General features: G+C 52.2%; 2 protein-coding genes across 2 annotated transcripts in view; one reads left to right on the forward strand and one right to left on the reverse strand.

Moving 5' to 3' along the window:
- Nucleotides 1-5413, forward strand: part of ZCCHC17 (zinc finger CCHC-type containing 17) — a 53651-nt gene extending 48238 nt beyond the window's left edge. Inside the window, exon 8 of the mRNA XM_045858859.1 lies at nt 4516-5413. Coding sequence (XP_045714815.1) covers nt 4516-4677 — 162 coding nt within the window. The 3' untranslated portion in view covers nt 4678-5413. The remainder of the gene's footprint in view (nt 1-4515) is intronic.
- Nucleotides 5414-6168: 755 nt separating this feature from the next.
- Nucleotides 6169-12968, reverse strand: FABP3 (fatty acid binding protein 3). The gene is made up of 4 exons (XM_045858860.1): nt 12813-12968; nt 9805-9977; nt 7846-7947; nt 6169-6444 (listed from the first exon to the last, which is right to left on the reverse strand). The coding sequence occupies exons 1-4, from the start codon at nt 12883-12885 to the stop codon at nt 6391-6393; spliced, it is 402 nt and encodes a 133-aa protein (XP_045714816.1). The 5' UTR covers nt 12886-12968; the 3' UTR covers nt 6169-6390.
- Between the last annotated feature and the right edge of the window lie 9928 nt (nt 12969-22896).

Consider the following 22896-nt stretch of genomic DNA (forward strand, 5'->3'; position numbering starts at 1 on the left):
CTTGGCCGTGTGGAGTTCACTGGCCACTTGGACAAGAGCAATTACAGTAGAGTGGTGCGGTAACAGCCTGGTTAAAGTTGTTCGGGAGAGTTTTTATTTGTTTATTTGTTGTTTAGGAATGAGCCAGTAAAGAGGGGGAAATTGGTGCAAAAGAGAAGGGACAGTTCCTGGGCCAGTGTTGCGTAGGAGAGAAGGGATGAGATCCCGTGCGTGATTAAGCCACACGGGATAATTTGTCACTCTTGAAAGGTCTGTCAAGCATTTGTCTCGGTCTGCCCTCCCTTTGTGGGAAGGGCCTCGCGCCCCTTCTCCCGTCAGCACTGCCGCCACCGCTCCACCCGCTAAGCTGGCATCCACAGCACGTCCATGCCCTTCACGCAGCGTCCTCAGACTCCCCGGCCATGACTGATTTCTTTCCCCTGTATGTCCATAGCCTGTCTTTTGTACTGTTCTCACATCATTTCCATGGCCTGTCCAGTATCTTAATTATTCTTTTTCCTTGCTTAGATAGTTTGTTCCTTCTAGGGTCCTGGTCCCTAATTTCTGACCTCATCCAGCTATTATCAAAACCAAATTAATCAGTAGATATATCTGGCTCATAGAAGGTAATCACCAAATATTTGTTGAATAAATGTACTGTGTGATTGTGCGGAGTTATTACTCCCTTTTTCGATGAGGTTGGCTTAGGTTTGGAAGAATGGTGCCAGGCTCCACTCACTGAGTGTGTTTGCTTTGTTATCTCCTACTAATGCCAATACTACTCTCTATTTGTATGAATTCTATTAAGAAATCCTAGTGTTGTCACTCCTAAGCAACACTATATGTAATGATGGGTCTCTAAAGTGCTTTGTAGGTGGTAAAGTTCAGTAAATATTTGTGAGTTGATTAATAACACTTTTTTTTTTTTCCTGTGGTCTTACCTTTTCCAATCTGTGATAAGCTGGTGCTCTATAGGAACTTCTAGCCAGGAATTACCCTCTGTCCTGTTTCCCAAAAATTCACCCTAGAGAATCAAATTATCTCTTGAGAATCAATCATTTCTCAAAAATAATTCTTAGCCCTGGCTGTGTAGCTCAGTTGGTTAGAGCGTCACCCAGATATGTCAAGGTCGTGGGTTCAATCCCTGGTCAGGGCACATACAAGAAGCACCAATGAATACATAAATAAGTAGAATAACAAGTCAGTGTTTTTCTCTCTCTCTAAAATCAATAAATAAAAAAACTAGTTAAAAAATAATAATTCTTAAGAATAAATAAAAATAGTAAGTGCTTGCTTGCCTGCTTTTTGACCAAATCAGTGCCTTTTGGTTGGGAGGTACTAAGTTAGATACTACCTGTAATCCAGACAGGGCTAAAAAGAACATCCACATTGGGACCCAGACTGAGTCAAATACAGGTTCTACCACTCGGGCAAGTCTCTTTATCTCAGTCAACCTCTCTGAAGTTATTATTTTCTTTTCTGAAAATATAGGGGTAGTAATACCCACATAGTAGATTTGCTGTGAAGGTTAGATGAGGGGCGTGTCAGAAGTGCCTAGCTCGGCATCCAAAGTATGTACTCAGTACATGTTAGTTGCTGTTATTCCCCTTTCTCAGTTTTTGATTTTTTCTCTTACACTGGTTTGCCACCTTCCTGTTCCAGAACTGTAGAGAACACGGTGGGCTGGCTGGTGTGGCACGAGGTGTGTGCTTTTCCTAGAGAGCAGTTTTGAGCCATGGCTTCTTTGCTGGGTCCCTCCTGGCCTGTCTGCCTAGGGCTCACACCCCGGTCATTCCTTTCCCCTCTGTCTTCTCTTCTCCCTGGAATGCAGTTGGGCGACCAGAAGGTAGTTTCACCTTTGGCTGTCCATTGTTTTTCACCCCAGCTCCCAAGTTTCCTTTTGAACTACAACTTCTGAAGTGATTGTTGTTTGTTCTGTAGCTGAAAAGTTTTAACACACAGTGAAAATGATGTTATCTGCTAGAGGACTAGATTTTCTTTGGTTGGGTTGCAAAAGAGCTTTTGCATCAAGATTGAGGTTTAAGAGTTTCCTTATTAAGTAGAGTACACATTGTGGCATGCTAGGGTCCTCAAGTGATTTGCTTTTCTCTTTTCTTCTCCTGAGCCTGCATCTTTGAGAGAGAGCAAGATGGAAATAATGCCAAACTCTGTGTAAGAAAGGACCACATTCCCATCACTGCAGTGTGCATTGACTGATTTGATGTACTTTCTCTGAGTTGCTGTTTTCTCATTTGTAAAATGGGACTAAAAATTCCTGAATTTTGGCCTTACCAGATTGTTATAATAAGGTAAGGGAGGCAGAGAGCTTGATAAACTGGAGTGCTACTTGGATGTAAGGAGCGTTATTACTTTCCTTCCTCATTTTCTCAGGCTGGGCCAGGCTTAAGGGGAATGGGTGCCAGACTCTGCATTTATGTGTATTTTCTTCCCCAGGAGCCTGCCTTGTCTAAGGGGCAGAACCTGGTGAGACTCCCAAGCCCGTATAGCCTGTGAGGAGCTTCCATGATCTTGCCCCCCAGGAAACTGCAGTACCTTAACCAGACCATTAATTTGCCAACTCTCAGCTCCTCCCAGCTGTGGTCTCTATAGCTTGGTAATATGGGCCTAGGAAGCTTCCCCTCTCTCTACTCCACTGAAGACTCCAAGAAAAAATATCTGGTTTAATTGCCTTTCAGAACTTTGACTTATCTGCCATAGGTGTGTGGCCAGGTTGTCAGAACATTCTGGAGTTCTCTGAAATGAGAGAACAATCATTACTTCTAGCGACCCTTGAGTGTCTACCATATATCAGGCACTATAGTTAGAACTTAGGTTTAATGCTCGTAGCATCCTTTGAAGTAGCTAGTTATTATTTGCAATTTACTGAAAAGAACACTAAGGTTCAAAAAAGTTAAGCCTCTTGTTACCAAGTCACACTGGTACTAAGTGATAAAATTGGAATTTGAACTTCCCTCTATCTTATTACAAAATTGTAGTTCTGGTCATCATGCCACGAGGCCTCCCAGCACTGTATAGAGAGGCTGTGTGCTACAGAGGAAGATTCAGGGGATTCCCAGTCCCGTGATCCACGTGCAGATCCCAGCCCTGCCTGTGGCAAGTGGCTGTCAGCTTCTCTGGCCGCGGATGTTGTCTCATTAAATCTTAACCACAGCCGCGTGACTTCTCTCTTTTTCTCTCTCTCGCGCTATTTGTCACTCTGTTTTACATTTGAGGAAACTTAGTATCGTGAAATAAAGTGCCCAGGGTTACAGAATAGTAAATGGCAAAGCCAGAGCTCTGGTCTGTCTAATACCTGGTTCGGCGTTGTGTCCACCATTTGTCACGGCCAGCTTCTAAGACCTGGTGCATCACTCTGGCAGCCTTACAGCTTTCGGGATGCTGGTTGAAAGCCTATAGGAGCAAGAGCCTCACCCTCTTCTGCTCTGTTTCTTTCTCTTCCCATAGTCTCTCTTCTCAGAAACTTCACTAAGGCGATATAAACATCTGTAATTCAAGGAGAAGGTTTATGCAAAGCTTAAAAACTGCCCAGAGCCTGGGAATCTGCCTTCCAGAGTTTGTGCTGTTACTGTGGCAGCAAGGTGGTGTGGGGAGTTTTCAGAAAATCCTTTCTGAACTTTTTTCTTTATCATATAATCTTGTAAGGTTGTTGCAAAGGTTAGAAATGATAAATATTCAGAGGCAGCAGGTAGAGTCTTATTAATTCATGGCAGTCATTTACCCTGGCAGCAGGGTCTAATAGAAACCAGAGTGGGCGTCAGGAGTCCTAAATCTCTTACTCTTATTTTGTGACCTTGGGCGTGTGAAGCACTGTCTCCGGATAGACTAGGTGATCTCTAAGGACTCTTTGCAGCTTTAATTATCTGTGCTTTTAAAAATGAAAATAATAAATGTTTGTTTAAAAAATCAGGCTGGAACCTGGCTGGCGTAGCTCAGTGGATTGAGCGCGGGCTGCAAACCAAAGCATCGCATGTTTGATTCCCAGTCAGGGCACATGCCTGGGATGCAGGCCACAGCCCCCAGCAACCGCACATTGATGTTTCTCTCTCTCTCTCTCTTTCTCCCTCCCTTCCCTCTCTAAAAATAAATAAATAAAATCTTTTAAAAAATCAGGCTGGACAGAATTATATGAAATAAAAAGTGAAAGAACCCTATCTTTCCCTATTCAATACATTCCCGAGATATTGCTTACCACTTTGTATACTCTGTTTTTTTCTGTATATTGTAAATACATACAGGTATACGTAAATATGTGTGTATATACACATTGTGTGTTAGGCATGTGTACATGTGTGTATGAGTACAAGTATGTTAAATACACTAGAATCTAGAGTGTACACTGTATTATGACTTGATCTTTTACTTGCTTTGAGCATTTTTCTTCTTGATAATTGAAGGTTTAATTTATTCTTTTTAATTAATATTTTATAATTTATTAAGTGGTCACCTATGGATTACATGTCATGATTTTTTAAAGCAAATACACACATACCATGTTGAGTTTAATTTTCTTTCCAGGAGAAGAAGAAAAAGAAACATAGAGACAAGAAGTCATCTGACTCCGACAGCTCAGACTCTGAGAGTGATACAGGCAAGAGGGCAAGGCGCACATCAAAAGACAGCAAGGCAGCAAAGAAGAAGAAGAAGAAGAAGAAACACAAGAAGAAGCACAAGGAGTGAGGGTGCAAAGAGTAGAGGGGGTGGTTGAGAGAAGGAACCAGGAGCCTTGTGCCTTGCAGCCCTGGCTCCTAAAAGACCCAGTAGTGAGAATGTGGCCTCCCACCCCATGACTTCCCTCCCATGGGAGTTGGCTTCCCCTCAAGTAGCAGGCAGGTTTGGGAGTTACACGTCAGAAGCATCTGCTTGAATGAGTTGTTTCCTTGTCATTCCTGGTCCATTTGCAAGTGACACCTGCAGCTTACCCATCCATTCACCCAACATCTTTTATTCAGCAGGAGGTCCTATTATCCTCTCCAGCTGCCACTGCCAGAGCCTGATTCCTGTGCAGGAGTCCAGGCTAGAGCCACAGTTATTGCTGTGGAGGTGAGTCTGGCTGTAGTTGGAGGACAGAGTGATTGGCCCCTCCCTGTTGGTTTGCCCTGGGCTGATTGGTGGGTGATCTCTGCTGCACCCAACCAGCACTGGGGCAGATAGGAGACTGGCAGTCTGAGAATATGGTAAGAAGTGGTGCTCACTTTTTCCATGTCCCTAATGTAATAATTTTACTATGCTAGAAGTGACAGCCAATGGTTGCAGCCACAAAACCATTGTTCACAGTGACTGAGCTTGTGTGTGACATTCTGCCAGACCACCAAACCAGAGAACTCAAGCCAAGATCATTGCTTCACTTTGTGTTTACCACTGTATGAGTCAATTGGTTCCACTTCAGGTTTCTGCTTAAATTCCTGGCACTAAATGGAAGTGTGTTTGGTTTTAGACTTACTGAAAGTTCTTATTGCTAAAATAGCTATTCCCAGACTGAACTTACAGACTTAAAAGTCACTGAGTCTACATGAATTGACAGGAAACCATTTAATAAGTTACCTTAGACTGTGGGGAGAGGCCCAGCTGAGGTGCAGAGCCAGGTGTACTAGCGGGTACTTAGATCACTTACAAGTCCCCTTCTTTAATGCCCAGATGACCTCTTCTCTCAGAGCTGCTTGAGGACCAGCGAGAATTTATAACTGAGCAATGGCCTGGGGTGTGAGTGGGAGCTCAGCAGTCATCTTGGCCAGTGAGCATTTTCTCCTACCACCATGGTGCAAGCCTGGGTCCTTTGTCCTGAGCCTGCGTTCTGGAAGGAGACCACAGCATTGCACAGAGAAGAGCGACTATCCAGACCCAAGGGCATTCAGTACAGCTGGGCCTGAGGTGATAGTTCAGCAGCCAGGCCTGGGGAAGCCCTGCTACTGATTGATTATTCCAGGCTGGCCCAGCTCATTTGGCCATTTGGAGAGGAAGTAAAGGCAAGGTATAGGTACAGCTATTACATTACTGTACGTGTAAGGTGGTGCAGGGCCACAGCTACCACTGTCCCCGAGACTGTCCACTTCAGTCTCCTCCAGTGCTTCTTCCTGCATGACCTTCAGGCAGATGTGTCTGCCCACTCTCTGACACGGGGACACCGAGACTCCCAGCATCATGTCATCAAAGGCAAACAGGCAACTGGGCTGTCTTGTCCCTGCTTTATTGACCTCAGAACACTCTTTGGATGCAGTTAGAAAAACAAACACAATGGTACTGGAACCGGATCCAGGATGGTGCACCTGACCCTGGGAGAATTTCCCCAACCGAGGTGAATTTATACAAAATGCCAGAGGAAAAAATGAGGCAATCTGGTGCTGAGTCCAGTGGGCAGTTGGCAGAGGAGCAGTCAGTGAAGGAGCGGGCAGGTCACGCATCTTTCTCGTAGGTGCGAGTACAGACTACGTTGCCGTGGGTGAGTGTCTGGAAGGGGAGAGAGTCTGGTTAGGGCACGGCTGAGGGCACAAACGGGACCGCTCTCCATCCTGACGGCAGGAGCCCTCTACCTCCATCCTAATAATCCTCAGTTACTAGCTATGTGCCAGGCGCTTTACATGTATTGTTTTTTCCAATACTTGTACCAGGTCTTTTAAGTTATGCATGTAATCCCTTTTTAGATACTTAGGAAAATGAGCCTTGAGAGAGGAAGTAACTTGGTCAAGATCTCAGAGTGTTTCTCTTTCCCTTGCACCATTCTTCTCCCTTCACCCCTAATGCCTGAGATGCACCTAGCATGTAGTAGACATGTAGCTGAATACAAATATCCAGAGACTCCCAGGGAAGGACTGTGCTAGGCCACCAACTCTCCTTCCTTCCCTTACTTGGGGTAGGCCCAGGGCATCCAGCCTGGTGACATAGAGCCAGCCCCATGGTCTTGCCACAGCTGATCGCCCAGTGAGCATTTGGCCCCGCATATCTCATTTCTACCGAAGGCAGTCACCTTGTCCGTAACTCTGCAGGGACCTCTGCTCTGTGAGTGCAAGAATGCGGCAAGCAGGTCACACTGACCCAAGAAGGTCTGCCGTGGAGATGCTGAAGTGGAAACCTGAGGCCCTGCGGAATTAGGGGTAGATGGCTGCTGTCTCCCCCCCATGGGCCTGGGGGTGTTCAGTCAAGCCTACATTCTCTGAGTGGAGTCCCCAGGTTTGTCCCTAAACCGATCTGCCAGCATGGTCGCCACTTCCTGTCCAGCTCTATCCAGGCACTGCAGTAGGCCAGGTGTGAAAGGCACTCAGAGCGGCTGGGGCTGGAATGAGGAAAGGACTGTGCCGTCACGTCGGTGCCCTAGCCTGTCACTGTCTACGGGCTTCACACGTGGTGGCAGTGCCCTAGGGAGGAGGGAAAAGGGGATGCTGTGGTAGGTGGGAGCCTTTCTTAGGGACTCGGGATCAGACCCGGCCCTGTTTTCCCCTCTGGGGTGAGGCAAAGCGGCAGCACAGGAGGAGACTAAGGCTGTGGAGCACCTGCTGTCTTCCTCCCATGTCAGTGATGCCTTATGTATGCTCTTCACCCACTGTGTCCTTCAGACGTCCCAGCAGCCCTGCAGAGGCGGTTTCTGGGACCTGTTTTGACATGGAGGACTTGAAGGTGACTTGTCCAAAGTCACACAGCCTGTAAGTTCAGATTGAAACCTAGGACTGAGATGTGAGTCCAAAGCCCTACACAGAAAATTCCCACCTAATGCCACCCCCGGCCTGTCCTCCACTCCCCACTGTCCCAGCTGCCAGCACGGCCAGGGGAAAACTTCGGCTTTTTACAACAAGCTTGGCTGAAGGCGCAGCAGTAGTAATCAGCTGGGTGAAGCTCCAAATCTGTCCATCTTACCAGGATGAGTTTTCCATCAACGAGCTCCCGTACAAGTGTTGTTTCTTGCCCATCCCATTTCTGCACGTGGATAAGTTTGCCTCCATCCAGCGTCACAGTTGACTGTGGAAAGAGGGTGGAGGCCTGAGATGTGATCTGAGCCAGGATTGAGACAGCATGATGGGGTCTGGTCCCTGGGCCTCTGGCCCAAACTAATGATGGTGCTAGGCCCAGAGCTCAGGCAGCCCACCTCCAACCTAGCCCTGCACGATGTCTAGATCACTTCCAGCCTCTGCTCCACCGCTGCCTGTCTGGGGGAGGGGCCTTCAGGTGTTGGACAAGTAGGAAGAGACAGGCAGCCTGGCTCTCAGAAGCACTACCAGCCTTCAAGATGGACATTTAACCTGTACTTGAATTAAGTGATGCCACAGCCTCGGTGCCCCTAAGATACAAGGGGCATGTGCCTACCTATATCCCTGGGAAAGACTGGTGAGGAGTCCTGAGACTCCCGTCTAGTGATCACACATAATGTCTGAAAGACCCATGAGGATGATGGAGGGGGTGTTGGAAAATTAGACTTCCCTCCCTGTGTTCCTACTGCTCTTGGTCCACATCATATGACCCCTTCAGCTGACAAGTGGGCAGCAACTGCCAGGTCCTGGGTCGGGGTGCCCTTGGATTGTTCCATGGCTCTGGCCAAATGCCCATTTAGTCTTCTGGGTGCTACCAGCCTGTATCAGCTGGTTCTTACCTGGCAGCTCTCCCAGGTCTCTCCTCCAGGAATTTGGGGGCTCTAAGGGGCCCTGACTGAGCAGAGTTCAGTGGAAGAATCTGAGACAGCTGTATACATGTGTTTGGGGCTGGGAGGTGATGTATCCTTAGCACCACCTTACTCCCAATCCCTTAGTTTTTGCCCACTCGCAGCAAATTATTTTTAGCCTGGCATCCCAGGAAACTTGTTTAGTTGGGAGTTTTGCCCCTCAAGAAGGTGGGCTAGTTCAAGGAGGTACAGGCATGTGTTCGGGGCAGCTGTTTCTTTCCCAGGTAGGCTGCCATCTTTAGGCACCAGCCAAGCTCTCTGCTGCCAGCCTCCCGTGTGCTCCTAGGCTGGGCATCGGTTTCCTCCACAAAGAAGAGCCCAGACGCTCCCCTTCCTAGGGGCAGCTGCGAGGAGGAGGAAACAGCTGAAGCACTGAAGGGTAGTGTCCGGTGGGGCACCCTGTAGAGATCAAATCCCCTTTGTTCTCGCGTTCCTCGCCCAGGGAGGCCCAAGCAAGTTGCCAAGAAAGCCACTGCAGGGTGACAAGCCCTGAGCTGGAGGTAGGTGCCCTCTTCATCCCTGGAAGGAGGTGGACTAAGGCTTGGTTGGAAGACTCTACAAACACACCCAAGACAAAGTCCTGTGCAGACCACAGCTTATCCTGCCTGTGGACTGGCAGCACTGGGAACACTTCCTCAGGGTCACTGGCCACGTCTGGGAGGTGGCAACTGGAGAAGAGGAGGCATCTGAGTGGGTCTCAGCTCCTTATCCCCAGTTGCGTCCTTTGTTGCTGGAGGCCAGGATGACCTACTAACTCAGTGGAGGGCCCTGACTTCTGGCCCTCGTTCCTGAAACACCTGAGGTAACGGCCATGGCCGCTACCAGTTCCCCATCTATGGTAGGGGGAAGAAACCCAGAGTTACTGCGTGCCATGCAGTGACCCTCCAGCCAGAACTGGCGTAGACACAAGTCAGAACATCCCGGCCCCCTGCAGGCCACTCCCAGGGGCAGCTGGTACATGCTTCTCAAGAAGAGAGGAGGAAAACGAGAGGACAGGACCAACATGCATTTAGCACTGTTCCTGCTATGGCCCTTGTTTTATTTCAATCCCCCATAATCGCCTGCCCCTCAGGGTGCAATAATAGGATGCAAGACTGCCGGTTTATTCCCCTTCAGGGTCTCAACATCCTCGATCACCCGTGTCCCCTTCCTTTACTCACCTTGACCTTCCTGTCGTCGGCTGTTGTCTCATCAAACTCCACACCCAGCTTGAAGCTGACCTCTGTATTCTTGAAGGTGCTTTGGGTTTTTATGGTGATAGTGTCCCCATTTATTTCGATGACTGTGGTAGGCTTGGTCATATTGGCCACCTGCCTGGTAGCAAAACCCACACCTGAGGGCAGAGGGAAGGTACAAGGAGCTCAACAGACAACTCGCTGGCTGTGGGAAAGGGGAGAAGAGGATGAGACCAAATACAAGGGGACAGATGCGAAAATTGAGATAAGAGTTGAAGCCAGGGTCCCAAACCTGAACTGGTTGACTGCAGAGCTCACTTAACTGCTCAGCTTTCGTGTCTCACGGCTGGAGCACAGGGCTCCCTCCCAGGATACCTGGGCAGTTTTCAACCACAGGCTAAGAAATGTGAGTTTTGCCTTACAAGGCCTTGGGAGAAGAGTGTTCCACTTTGGAAATTTTACCCCGAGACACACTGGTGCTTATCGCAGACTTAGGAGGTAGGCACAAGGGCATGTCTGCCTCACTGCACAGATACAGGAGAGGCCCACAGTGGTGGTGCAGTCAGGACTCAAATCCAGGTCTGCTGGCTCCCAGTCTAAGGCCCATGGGGACTCCCAACCCAAACATGGCTTCCCTGGGTGCTGGGCACAGCCCGAGTGTCCTGCAAGGGTGGGGAACCAGGAGCTCTTAGGCAATCTCAGGCGTGTCCCTGCGGTCTGCCCCTTTGCCTCCAACCTCCCAAGACTGCCTGGCCCCTCTGCCCTCAGGAGGCTATGCTGAGCTATCCTCCAGGGCAGAGGCAAAGTAGGAACAGCCCAGTGGAGTGAGGTGGTGTGCATAATGTCCCCATAGTGCTTGTTGGCAGCTAGCCCATGCCCTCCATGGGTTATTGTACTTGAAATGCTCATAAAAGCCGTTAACGGTGCTGGTTTTTATTAGCCCCATTTTACAGAGGCTCAGAAGGTAAAGCGACTTGCCCAAAGTCAGAGAGTAAGTGATTGGCCTAGATTTGAACCTAGGCTCCAAAATTCTCTGCTGTTCCCGCTGGGCCACCCTGCCTCCCGTGATGTGTGCCTGTGCTCACTGGTACTGCCTTTCCCCCCTGAGACCTGTTGGCCTAAAACGAAGGGCACAAGCAGCTGGCCCATCCCGCCTGGCCAGTGAGGGACTTTGGCCTTACCCCTCAACTGTCAGAGTGAGTGCGGCCAGTTCCACCCCACCCGCCAGCAGAGATCTGGCACCAGGAGTTCTGTTTGCTTAGGACCCACCTGGAGAGGTGGAGTGTTTGAGGAAGGAATGAATCCTCTGGAGAGTGAGGGAGGGACCAAGCCGGGAGGAGCCGAGAATGAAACTGGGCTGACAGAATTTAGGGGGCTTGAGGAGACGTGGGTTCTACTTGGAAATGAAGTCGGAGCCGTTTACCGAGAGAGCTGAGGAGGGGCTTTCTTCCCTGTGGGCCTCAGCCCTTCTGTTGGTAGGACCAGAAAAGCAGGTTGGGTGGCCTCTCAGCCCCCTAGCCCAAGTTGGGGCAAGACAAGGAAGCAAGGGTGGTGAGGACGTTGCAGCTCACTCAGGGAACCAGTCTTCAGTTGGAATGTCTGCTGTGAGAGGCAGAACTAGCCCTGGGCATTCCACCTTTCCCAACAGCTGCCCAGAAGTCGCTGGACATAGTGCCCAGCCTAAGACCTCAAGAGCCAACGCTTGTGGTCCCTATTTCAGGAAAGGGTTAGGAATAGGGGTGAGAGGTGCCTGGAGTGGATCTTCCCCCCTCCTTCGGACATCTGCTGCAATCCAGCCCGCCTTCCCTGGGAGCAAGGAAGGGAACGCTTTCCCTGTGCCAGCCAGGAGATCTAGGGTAATCCCGGAGCTGGGGGTTCCAAGCCAGGCTACCACCCTCTCCATCCAAGCACAGAGCTCCAAGAGGGGAAGGGCTGAGGACACTCATTAGATAAGCAGTTCCAATTACTCCCACCCACAGCGCCCGTATGGAAACCGATCTGGGTTGCAGATCAAGAAATCTAGGTTTTCTGTTCTGCTGTGGAATTTTTATGACAAGTTTCTACTTTCTTTGGGTCTCAGTTTCCCCATCTGTTGAACTAAGCAAGGTATGGGGATCTCCAAGGACTTCACCTATAAGATTCTTTGAGTTTTTATCCTTCTGCATCCCAACACCACACCCTCCTAGACCAAAGACCCTCCCTGCCCTTAACAAGTCTTGGCCTTGCTCTAGGCCCCTTTGTTGCACCCTGGACACCCAATTTCCACTGCACCCTTCCCTAGTGAGTAGCAAAGCCTTGGGCTGTAGCTGATGTCGGGATCTCTTGTCCCACCTTACCACTGTGATTAAAGGCTCATTACAAACCACTGCAGGACAAGGTCAGAGACTGGTGAGAACGAGGGTGTCCTCCAGAGGAAATCCCTTCCCCTAACCCAACACGGAGAAGCAGAGGCTGTTGCTAACTGTGTGGACTCCTAACTCACCTCCTCATAATGTCCCATCACCCGAGTCACCCACTCTTCCATCTCGCCCCTGCTGGGAATCCCCCAATTCCGTAAGCCAGAGTACACTCCCCATACAGCCCATTCCCTCCCTGTGTTCACAATTTTTAATTCCTAAACCACGGGTGCTGCTGCTCTCGTCCTCCCCTGGCTAGCCTCCCACCTTGGATCAATGCTCTCTTTTTACCCAAACCCTCCAGAACATACACCCCTCTTCCTGGAAAGCACCTCTCAACCCCCACAGGACCAGCACATCTACCTCCTTAAGCCTCCCCTTCTGAGAATCCTTCTTGCCAGGTTCAGGCCATAAAAGACCCCTCCCAACAGGCCGCGGATGCCTAGCCCAGGCTGCCCCCTTTCCCGCAACCCTTATCCCCAACCTTGATCGGGAGAGATGCTGCAAGCGTGCAGGGTACCAGCCAGAGAGGGAGCGCGGCGCCGGCTGGGCACGCGGCCAGCCCCACCGCCGCCTAGCATCCCAAGCCCTGCTCACCGAGTGACTTCATGTAGTCATCGAAATTCTTGCTGTCCACTAGCTTCCAGGTGCCTGCAAAGGCGTCCACCATGATGAGGCTGGGCTAAGCTAAGAAAGAAGAAGCGACTAAGCTAGCAAGGGAGGACTCCGCGATCCGCGCCTCCCAGCCCGCGCTGCCGCTTTAAATAGCTCACGCATCACGTGAGGAGGCGTGGCCCACACCTCCCCGCCTTCCGCTTCCGAAATAGGAAGCCCCAAGCTGGCTGCTCACCCTCTACAGGGTGGCCGCCCATCCCCCAGCCCGCCGAAGTGGAGGGGACAGCAAGTGGTGCCAGGCTAGCCTGCGTCAGCGTGGTGCCTGGCCTTCGAGGCCCTTGCTCCGGGCTGGCAGGAGAAGCTCCCTTCCTTGGCCTCAAGGCCTTCTTCGGAATCCGAGAAGGAAGCAGCTGGGGGCTCTGAGCCGGCGAGCTGTGGCGCACGCCACGGACGTCTTCCATCCCCCAGTCTCTCCCCAGCTTGGGGTTAGAGCAGAGATGAGAGACCCTAGAGCAGAAGGGAAACTTGCCCTTGGTCTGATGACCACGCCGGCAAACCTCTGGCTGACTCTTCACAGAGCAGGCGTCTTGGCCCCCCTTTTACAGGCGAGGAACTAAGAGGGGAACTGACAAGGTCACACGAAGAGAGAGGAACCCAGACTGCAAACCTGGTCTAGCTGGTTCTTTGGCCACTCCCCAAGGACCACTGGCCGGGAGGTTACCGGGGGCACCCTCGGTGGCTAAACCGCCCCTGTGCCTTCTGTCTGCTCCCAGGAAAGTGTGACCCTACCCAGCACGCCCTCCCCACACGTGCTGGCCCCTCCCAGAGGAATGTCTGCTGCGCGCCTGTCTGCCCAGCAGTCCAACTCCCCAAACACGCTGCCAGTGCTCCAGGCTTCTCTGATCTCCATGCACAGCTCTGGGCATTTGCTGTGGTCCTTCCCTCCTCATCTTTCTTCAGAAGTTCTGTCCCTCACCTGCCTGGCTGCTGCAGCCCCCACCCGCTGCCCTTTCTCTGACTTCTGCACACCAGCAAGCGGTCAGTCACCTCCTTTAAGGAGATGGCTCAGTGTCTGACTCCTTACAGTTCACAAAGCACTGTCAATAATAACGTCCACCTTATAATTGACGTTTACTGCATGCTGAGGGCATTAACTACATTCTCTTGTTGAACTTTTAGAACAAAATCCATGATGTAGGTGTTATCATTAACCCTGCTTTACAGATTTGCAAACCAAAGCTTAGGGGAGCCATTCATTTCAGTTAATAAAGCACCCGCCTTGTGCTGGGCCCTGAGACAGGCTCTGGAGAGACAACCATGAATAAGACACACCCACATAGCTCACCTTCGGGTGGGCAGACACAAAACTACCGTGGTGGCTTTCAGGGGAGGCCTAGCCTGATCCAGGGGCTCAGGGGAGACTTCCCAGAGGAAGTGAGTGTAAGCAAATTCCCCATAGGCGGCCCTGCGCAGGGGAGTGGTGCCCAGCTGAACTTCAGCCAGTAGAAGTCCACCCAGGGGGACAGGCAGGAGCTGCAGGTCCTGCAGCCCTGGGCTCCTGCCCCCTCTGCCACACACTTACAGTGTGGCAGCCCCCCCCCCCGACCCCCCACACGCTGGACCTCTGTTCCTCCACGTGGAAATAGAGAGCATCTGCCCTCACCTCTTTTTCCCCGTCCGGGAAGGAGGCCATGGAGGAAGAGCCCTCTCTCTCCCAAGGTCTTGGTTATTTTGGATAAGTCCACTTGCCAGAAGACTGAGGGGCCTATTTCTGCCAAAACTACAGGGACAGGCCTCGGCTGGGCATGGAGCCCTGGGGACCTAACTGCCAGAGCAGTTGCCGGGTGGGGGTGGGGATGTGGGATGGTTTCTAACTCAAGGTCACAGCCTGTAGACACAGGGCCTCCTCTTTCCAAGACTGGGTGGCTGGAGACAGGGACCCAGAGCTGCCTCCCTACAAAGTCCTTCTGCTGCAGAGGTGGCGAGCTGGGGCAGGCAGGCAGACTCTGTTCCAGCTCCGATCCCATTGGGTCCCAGCCGTGTGGCTGTGGGCAGTTCACTTAGGCCGCCCCAAGTCTTTGTTTCACCTTGAAAACGGAGGTGGTGACAGTATTGACCCCACAAAGGTATTTGGGGATCACATGAGATAAAGCGTTTAAAATGCTGAGCGTGGTAGACTTCATAAATTAGGTTCACTCCTGCTGCTGCTGCTGCTATTATTTTTTTAAGATTTCATTTATTTATTTTTAGAGACAGGGAAGGAGAAAGAGGGAGAGAAACATCAATGTGTGGTTGCCTCTCACCGCCCCCCCCCCCCTACACACACACACCAGGGACCTGACCCTCATGCAGGCTCGGCATGGGCTCTGACTGGGCATCAAACCGGAGACCCTTTGGTCCGCAGGCCGGTGCTCAATCCACTGAGCCACACTGTCCAGGGCTGCTGCCATTATTATTATCTCCATGGATAGTACAGGGGTCCTAGGACCTGGTCACAGCTCTGTCCCTCACCTGCTACTCCACCCAAGGCAGATTGCTTTGCTTCTCTAATCCTCAATTTTCTTGTTTCTGAGACAGGATTAGAAAATGCTGCAGCTGTGAGGAAAGGGCGAGAGAGGTCTTCGGGATGGGTTGAGGGGGATACTGCCAGAAAGCCCCTTGGCTCCCTCTTTTGGGCCCCACCTATGTTGAATGGCATGGTGCTTTGAGGAACTCCAGACAAATCCGAGACCCACTGTTCTCGCCGCCCTGCACCCGTCTCCCCACTGCGCTCAGGCCTGAGTCATCAAAGCTGACTCCTCAGCTGCACCCTATCTCCTTTCCACCTGGCTCTCATCTTCCTGTTTAAGTATGTACAGTCTTCTGCTCATCCCTCTGATTACCTGTATCCTCCTTGCCCTGTTGTGCTCACTTCATCTGGGGAGAGAGAGGTAAAGAGAGGGCACACGAACCCTGTCCCATTTCCTGCTCCTCTCTCTTGCCCTGACAGGTCCAAACGTGTATATAACATCTGGCAGGCAGCAGGACCAATCCCTGGCAAGAAAGAGCAGCATTTCCCCAGCCCTCGCCCTATGGTGATGTCACTGTTCTCTGTTTCTGAGACAACCACAGGCTGCGAAGATGGGGAGGAGGAGACATGAGTAGCCAGGAGAGAGCCAATGAGAAGGGCTGGCAGCACCGGGTGATCCATGGGGCCATAGGAGGGAGGAGAGGGAGGCCTACTCAGCACCTTCCGCTGTTCCCTGGATCCTCCCTGCCATCCGGACACCTCCACTGTGGAACGAGCTGCTGGCACAGGGAAAGATGCCAGAAGGCCCGAGAAGCCGAGCTGGAGGCTGCACCAACCCAGGGGCCCAGGGACATGGAGACACCCTTTGCCTCTTCAGGGCCAAAGCCTGTGAATGCTGGCCATCCACACCCCACCCCTGAGTGCCTGAAACCGGGGATTTTTCTCTTTGGCTGCCAATGGTGGCAGGGACTCTGTGTCTCTGCCTGCCACGGAACCCTCAGCTTTCTCCACACCCTTTAAACCCTCCCTTGGTTTGTGGTGTACCCAGAAGCGGTATCTTTGGAAAGAGGCCTGGTTCTAAGTCCCAAGTCCCCCACTTACTAGCTAGAGACCTACGCAAGTCCCTTCCCCTTCCTGAGTCTCCTCTCCTCCCAGAGGGGGGAAGGCCATCTTCTTCCCCGGACTGGTATGACAATGAAGAGAGATACCGTGGAAAGCCTAACATACACTAAAGCTCAACAACTGGAGCTCCCCTTCTCCCTTTTGGGTCTCCTTCCCAGGGCATTCTTCCCAGAGGTGCGCGAGAATGAGCCACGTATTCCTCCTCCTCACTGAGGTCCCTGAGTGCCTTCAGATACCGCAGAGAAGTGTCCTCATCGCTCCCTTCCTCTCCCGTTCAATAATTTTAAATAATTCTTCGCTTCCACCAATCTCAGCAGAGCGCCTCCTGTGCCCAGGCACTGCACTGGGCTCTGGGGGGATTCAGTGCGAGCGGGGGAGCTGTGGCCCTGCCCTCTCTCAACGTGAGAACCGGCCAAACCGGCCAGAGGATTTTTACAAACATTTATTTGAGCCAAACAGAGGATATGCCTGGTGTTAGGGTGGTCGGTGACGCGGGCTGTGAAAGAATTCACAAAGAGAGGAAAGTGCCAAGAGCAAAGTTTTTTTATTTTCACTTTCCCAAGGGAGGGAAAGGGCTGGTGTGGAGACGTGCACGGACAGGCACGGTGAGGCGCCGGGGCTGGGAGTTTTCAATCAGTTCACAGGCTGGGCGTGGGGCACGGTGTTTCAGTTGGGCTGCAGCCTGTTTCCATGTTATCTCTGGGTGCGGGGTCCGGTGGTTCTTGTGGTCTAGTCTGTCCTGTTCCATAAGTTCCCAGAGCCTCTGTGCCTTCAGGGAATTTTCCAGTAATTTTCAGTAATTTTCTAGTTCTGAGGATAAAACAGTTAGAGTCAGTCATGCTTTATAGCCCTGAGAGAGAGGGCCTGAAAAAGGGGCTTATGTCCTATGACCTGGGAGCAAGATTTCCACAGACTAAGTGCTTTTGAGAATAATTTTGCACTTTCTTCTATGCGTTTGAGGTTAAGGAGGGAACATAAGGAAGATTACATGAAGGTGGAAGAAACCAAGATGGGGATGGGATTGCAAAATAGTTAAGATTATGTGATTTCTGCCCTGGCTGGTGTGGCTCAGTGGATTGAGTGCGGGTTGTGAGCCAAAGGGTTCCCAGTTCGATTCCTAGTCGGGGCACATGCCTGGGTTGCAGGCCAGGTCCCCGGTGAGGCCCACGTGAGAGGCAAGCACACATTGATGTTGCTTTCCCTCTCTCTCTCCCTCCCTTCCCCTCTCTCTAAAAATAAATAAATAAACAAAATCTTTAAAAAAAGATTATGTGATTTCTTGAAGGTGGTCATGCAGTAGAAGTAGGGGTCTGGAGGGTGGTCCTGCATTAGACTGAGGGCCTGAAAAGGGGCATTTCAAAGACCTATTCGTTGGCCTAGACGCCGCAGCAAAGGAGAAGGCTTGCTTAAGGCGAAGATAAACCGTTTGCTACACAAGGTCTAGGCCTGGGGCCCAACCACCCCCGCGACTTGGCCAGTTTGGAATGTACGCCCAGATGGCCCTGTGAGATGACTTTCCAGAGAACCCCATTCCTGGCAGAACCCCCCTGAGCTCACAGTGCGGGAGGCTGCAGCCACAGCAGGTGGAATGGAGGGTTCTTTCTGCCTCTAGGAAACCGCTTCCTTGTTCCTCAAGAGTTCCAGATACTGTGGGTCTGAGAGAACAGAGGATGGCAAAAGACAGAGGTGTATTCAACACCGGTTAGCTGCCAAGAAGCTGCTGACGGTGGGAGAACAGAACAGTCCCCGGAAGGACAACAATGGCCCTCTCTGGACGGGAGGTGGGGGTGCAGCTCGGAGTGAAGGGGCAGCCTCCTCTGCCTTCCGGAAACCAGCTGTCCTACCTGCTGCTGCAAGAAGAAAGCCCATACTCTTTAGCCTTGGCTTATCTGTTTTATCAGTCTGCTTTATTACCGGAACATGCCTCCTGGAAGAGTACCTGGCAGATAGTAGGCGTGAATGAATGTTGAATGAATGAATGAATGAATCTCTCCACATCTGTAGTGTGTGGGCCTCTGGAACGAGATGTACCTGGGTTCCAAATCCTGCCTCTGTGGCTTATATACCAGTGGTGTCTTTGGGCAAGTCAGGACCTCTCTGGATCTCAATTTCTTTTCCTAAAAATTTTATCTATTTTTAGAGAGAGGGTAAGGGAGAGAGAGACAGAGGAAGAGAAACATCAATGTGCGGTTGCTTCTCACACACCCCCTGCTGGGGGCCTGGTTATCAACCCAGCCGTGTGTCCTGACTGGGAATTGAACCTGCGACCCTTTGGTTTGCAGGCTGGCACTCAGTCCACTGACCCACACCAGCCAGGATGGATCTCAGTTTCTTTTCCTGCAAAAAACCCAGCCAGCTGCCCAAGGACTCTGGGAAGATAAAGTAGAATAAGCCTAGGAGTGCAGTACAAAGGTTAATTGTTTCTCTTCTCAGCCTCCTTCCCTGGCTGCCCGTGGTCCTCAGCGCAAGAGCAAGACCCCCATCCCTTGCCTCATGGCCCTCCGGTTCTGGCCCCCCACCTCTAAGCTCTCCACACTGCACTCGCCCCCCTCTTAGTGCCATGGAGGAGCACCGTATTTCTCACTCGCTGTTTGCTTAGAATAAATACTCTTCCACCCCAGCCCCTACTCCTTCCTCCTGCAAGCCCCACCTTCCTTATCATGGCACTTCCCGTGCTCTCCTGCGGTCCTTTGGTCTCAGGGTCTGTCTTTCCTATCATACCAGGACCCAGTCCCTGCGACTCTGTGCTGTGTCCACGGGGCCTGGCATGGATTTGGGGAGAGGACAGACAGTCTCTCTGGAGCAAAGAAAGCCACTGGTCCTCTCAGTGTTCTCTCTGTTTGAAAATTCTGCCACCTATTCTCAGCTTTCCTCCGGCCTAAGGATCCTGTCTCATGGCCTCCTTTCCACTCCATCCGCGTGGGCCGCGGCCGGGGCCACTTCCGGTGTGCAGTGGCGCCCCCAGCGGGCCCGGGCGGAGCCGCCTTCCCGGCAGCGGGCGTGGCGTGCGTCTCAGTGGGCGCTCTGAGGGCGGCCCGGCTGAGACAGCTGTCACCCCACCGACGGCCAGGGTTCACTCGGCTGGGCTGACCCGCTACGGGAGTGTCCCCTTCCTCCCTCACCACTCCGTGTGTGAAGAGGAGAGGACTGTTCTGCGGCCAAAGGCATATGAGTAGCTGCGCTCTCCTGCTAGACCTCCACACAGGCGTTCTGTGGGGACAGCCGCCTCCAGCTCTCTGTGGCAGCTCTCTCTGGGGGCAGGGCTGTTTCCCAGAAAGCCATCAAACCAGATCCCAGACTTGGAGCTGCTTCCGGCGTGTTCCCCGAACTACTGCTCTATCAAATGAAAAATTTGCCTGTGCAAGAATACAAATAATATTAGATTAGGTAAGGTATAATTAGAACCAATGATTCAACAGTCACTCCCTAGAGTACACTTCATTCAGGAACAGCCTGCTGAAAATTCTGGGAAGACTTCCAGGAGGCCTGATGAGCCAGGTTGGCTGTGGACAGGTGACCACTCCGGGTCCTTAGATAGGGAAGTTGGCAAGCGACGACAGGGGGCCTGGCAGGGAGAGGGTCTTGGCCTCAGGAGTCTGGGGCCAGGTGTGTTCCAGGAAGCAGGTACAGAGCCAAAGCTGTTAGCCTGGCTTGATCTGTTTCAGGGGCCTGGGATTTGGGGGTCGCCTGGGGGTTGGTTGGGAGCAGCACCCCTGGGCTCTCCAGTAAACAGAGGCACTGGACAGGGAAAGGAAGGAGTCGTGTGCAGGAAGGACTGGGTTGGCTGGGGGCGGACCTGGCCGGGAGCCCATGCTGGGAGATCTCCCTTCTGGGGGTGGGAGGTGGGAAGATCAAGACACTGGAGAACGGAATCAGAGTCCAGAGGGGATGGTGTCAGCGGGATAAAACTACCCTCCCGGCAATGGGGTCCTCAGTGCGGGGGTAAGAAGGGCTCAGGGCGGCCTCAGGACCCGAGGGCTGGCTCTCTGTGTGCGCTCAGGTCCCCTCCCTGTTTGATGAGCCGGTGTAGGAGCCGTCAGTGGCGGCAGAGGAGAGCAGGTGGGGAGACCACCGGTAGGGCAGTTGGGAGACACGGTGGCAGCTGTGTGAACTTGGCCAGTCAAGCTCTCTGTGCCCGTCTCTTCCTCTATGTGAAGGGGATAGTGATGCCCACCCCTCAGGGTTGTTGGAAGGACCAAAAGAGATGGCAGGTGTTGAGAAGCCTTGTATGCCTCGAAGCGTGGCACAGAAAATGATCGCTAACTTCAGTACGACACTTGTCAAGTGCCAGGCCGGACTCAGCAGCTTTCTGTCTCATCATCCTTATATAACCCTGAAAATAGCCCAGCGGGGCAGGTACTATTGTCCCCATCCCCAGTGGATAGGTGAGAGCTGGGCTTTTGCGCCAGGATCTCTAGACCTTGTGCGGCTCACCACTGTTCCACGTCGCCTTTCCCCGTGAGAGTCTTCACCCTGCCTTGCTCCGTGACCTTGGGCCTATCTCTTCATTCCAGTGTTCCCTTGCCCTGGTAAGGGGTTGGCCAGATGGTCTCTTTAATCCTTTAAGCTTTGGCAGTTGGTGACTCAGGGAAAGAACTTCCAAGTGGGGAAGAGGGTGAGGTGGGGCGGAACGGAGAAAGAACAAACTTTTCCAGTGCCCCTGCCCCAGCCCTGCCCCCTCCTCAAATGGGTGGACTGGCAGCCTCCCCTTTGCCCTATAAGCTGTGGGGCCAAGGGAGCAGGTGACACTCAGGCCCGGCCTGAAATACTCACTGGTCACTGAGGTCACCAAGGTTTGAGTGCCAGGACTGACCGCCAGCAGTCTGGCTCGCAGACCCCAGAGGGCAGCAGGGCCACAGCCGGCCTGAGCCACACTTCTTCGTGTCCAGCCGCCTGTCCTGGGCTCCTGCCCCCTCGCTCAGGGTCAGTCTACCTGGGCAGCAGGCCTGGTCTAGGCCCCGGAATGAGGTTATTTCTAGATGTCCTCTCTGTCTCCTTGGCCTGAAACTCCAGCCAAGTCAGGAAACATGCACACGCACGCACACATACACACACATTCTCTATCACTCATTGAACTTGACTGCCCCTGGCTTGGTGCCTGGCCCTGTACAGGGTACTGATAACCCACAGATGACCCAGACTTGGTTCCCACCCTTACAGAGATGGGGGAGGTGCGAGCGTCTCCAGGCCATGCCAATACAGAAAGGCTATCACTACCCCAGAGGGCTGTGTGCAGACCATGGAAGACCAGAGGAGGGCGCTGCTGGGCCTGCAAGGAGAGTCAGGAAAGACTTCACACAGTAGATATGCTTTTGGGCTGGGGCTTGAAGGACACATAGGAGTCCTCCCGATTTGGGAAGAGAAATTGGGAAGGCAGAGGGGAAAAGCATTGTTAAGGAAAGAAGAAATTTTCTAAATTGCTTTTTAGATTTTATTTATTTATTTTTAGAGAAAGAGGAGAAGGGGGTTAGAAAGAGAGAGACAGAAACATCAGTAGATCGGCTGCGTTTCACATGCTCCCAACTGGGGACCTGGCCCTCAACCCAGGCACATGCCCTGACTGGGAATTGAACCGGCGACCTTTCGGTTAGCAGGCCAGCACTCTGTTCACTGAGCCACAACCTCCAGGGCGGAAGGTTTCCCTGATGATTGACCTATGATGAAGGAAGAGGATGAAAGTGGCAAGGGATGGGACTGGGAAGACAGTTTAAGATCAGACAGGAGACCTTGCCTGTCTCCTGGAGGCAATGCGGAGTCTGCAGAGTCACTGAGGGCTGGGGGCAGGGCAGCGACATGATCTGACTTGCATTCTGGTAGGAGCTCTCGGGCTGTCGGGCTGTCGTGCGGAGGAGGCTGGTGAGGAGGCAGTGGCAGCTGTCCCAGTCCGCGCGCCCAAGCCTGCAGCCAGCAGGAACGGCAGCGGGGAGGGGCACACCTGTCCTAATTAAAGGCATGACCTGGCAGCGGCACAGGTCTTTCTCTTGGCCAGAAATTAGGTATATGGCCACATCTAGCTGCAAGCGAGATTGGAAAACATGGTTATTATTCTGGACTGGCTGTTAGCCTAGGAAAATGGAGAGAATGGAAGTCTCTAACACAGTGGTTACAAGTCTCTCTGAAATCTGATTTCCTGAGTTTCAGTCCTGCCTTACCACACTCACCAGCTGTGTGGGCAGGTCACTCACTCTCTCTGTGCCTCGGTGCCTCGTCTGACAGTACGGTGAGCTGACACACCAAGACGTAGGGGAGGGCCTGGCATGTATTGAGGCTCAGGACTGTCTTTACCCTTGGAGAGAAGGGGCTGTTCAGGGGGCAGTTTCTACCTGAGCCCCTGGCGGAGCTGAGGCGCCCGTATGAGGGCTGGGTGCGGCTACGGCAGCCAGGACTACTTAGCCCATCCCTTAAACCGAGGGTTTAGCTGAGGCAAAGGACGCT

The sequence above is a fragment of the Phyllostomus hastatus genome, unplaced genomic scaffold (assembly GCF_019186645.2).
Source record: "Phyllostomus hastatus isolate PE091 unplaced genomic scaffold, TTU_PhHast_1.1 phas_scaffold_182, whole genome shotgun sequence".
NCBI lineage: Eukaryota > Metazoa > Chordata > Mammalia > Chiroptera > Phyllostomidae > Phyllostomus > Phyllostomus hastatus.

Coding starts and splice junctions, on each gene's coding strand:
- FABP3 (XM_045858860.1), bottom strand. CDS start 12,885: ATGGTGGACGCCTTTGCAGGCACCTGGAAGCTAGTGGACAGCAAGAAT. Junction 7,948..9,804: donor CCGACGACAGGAAGGTCAAG/GTGAGTAAAGGA, acceptor CTCTTTCCACAG/TCAACTGTGACGCTGGATGG. Junction 6,445..7,845: donor TTGATGGAAAACTCATCCTG/GTAAGATGGACA, acceptor CTCCCCTTCCAG/ACACTCACCCACGGCAACGT.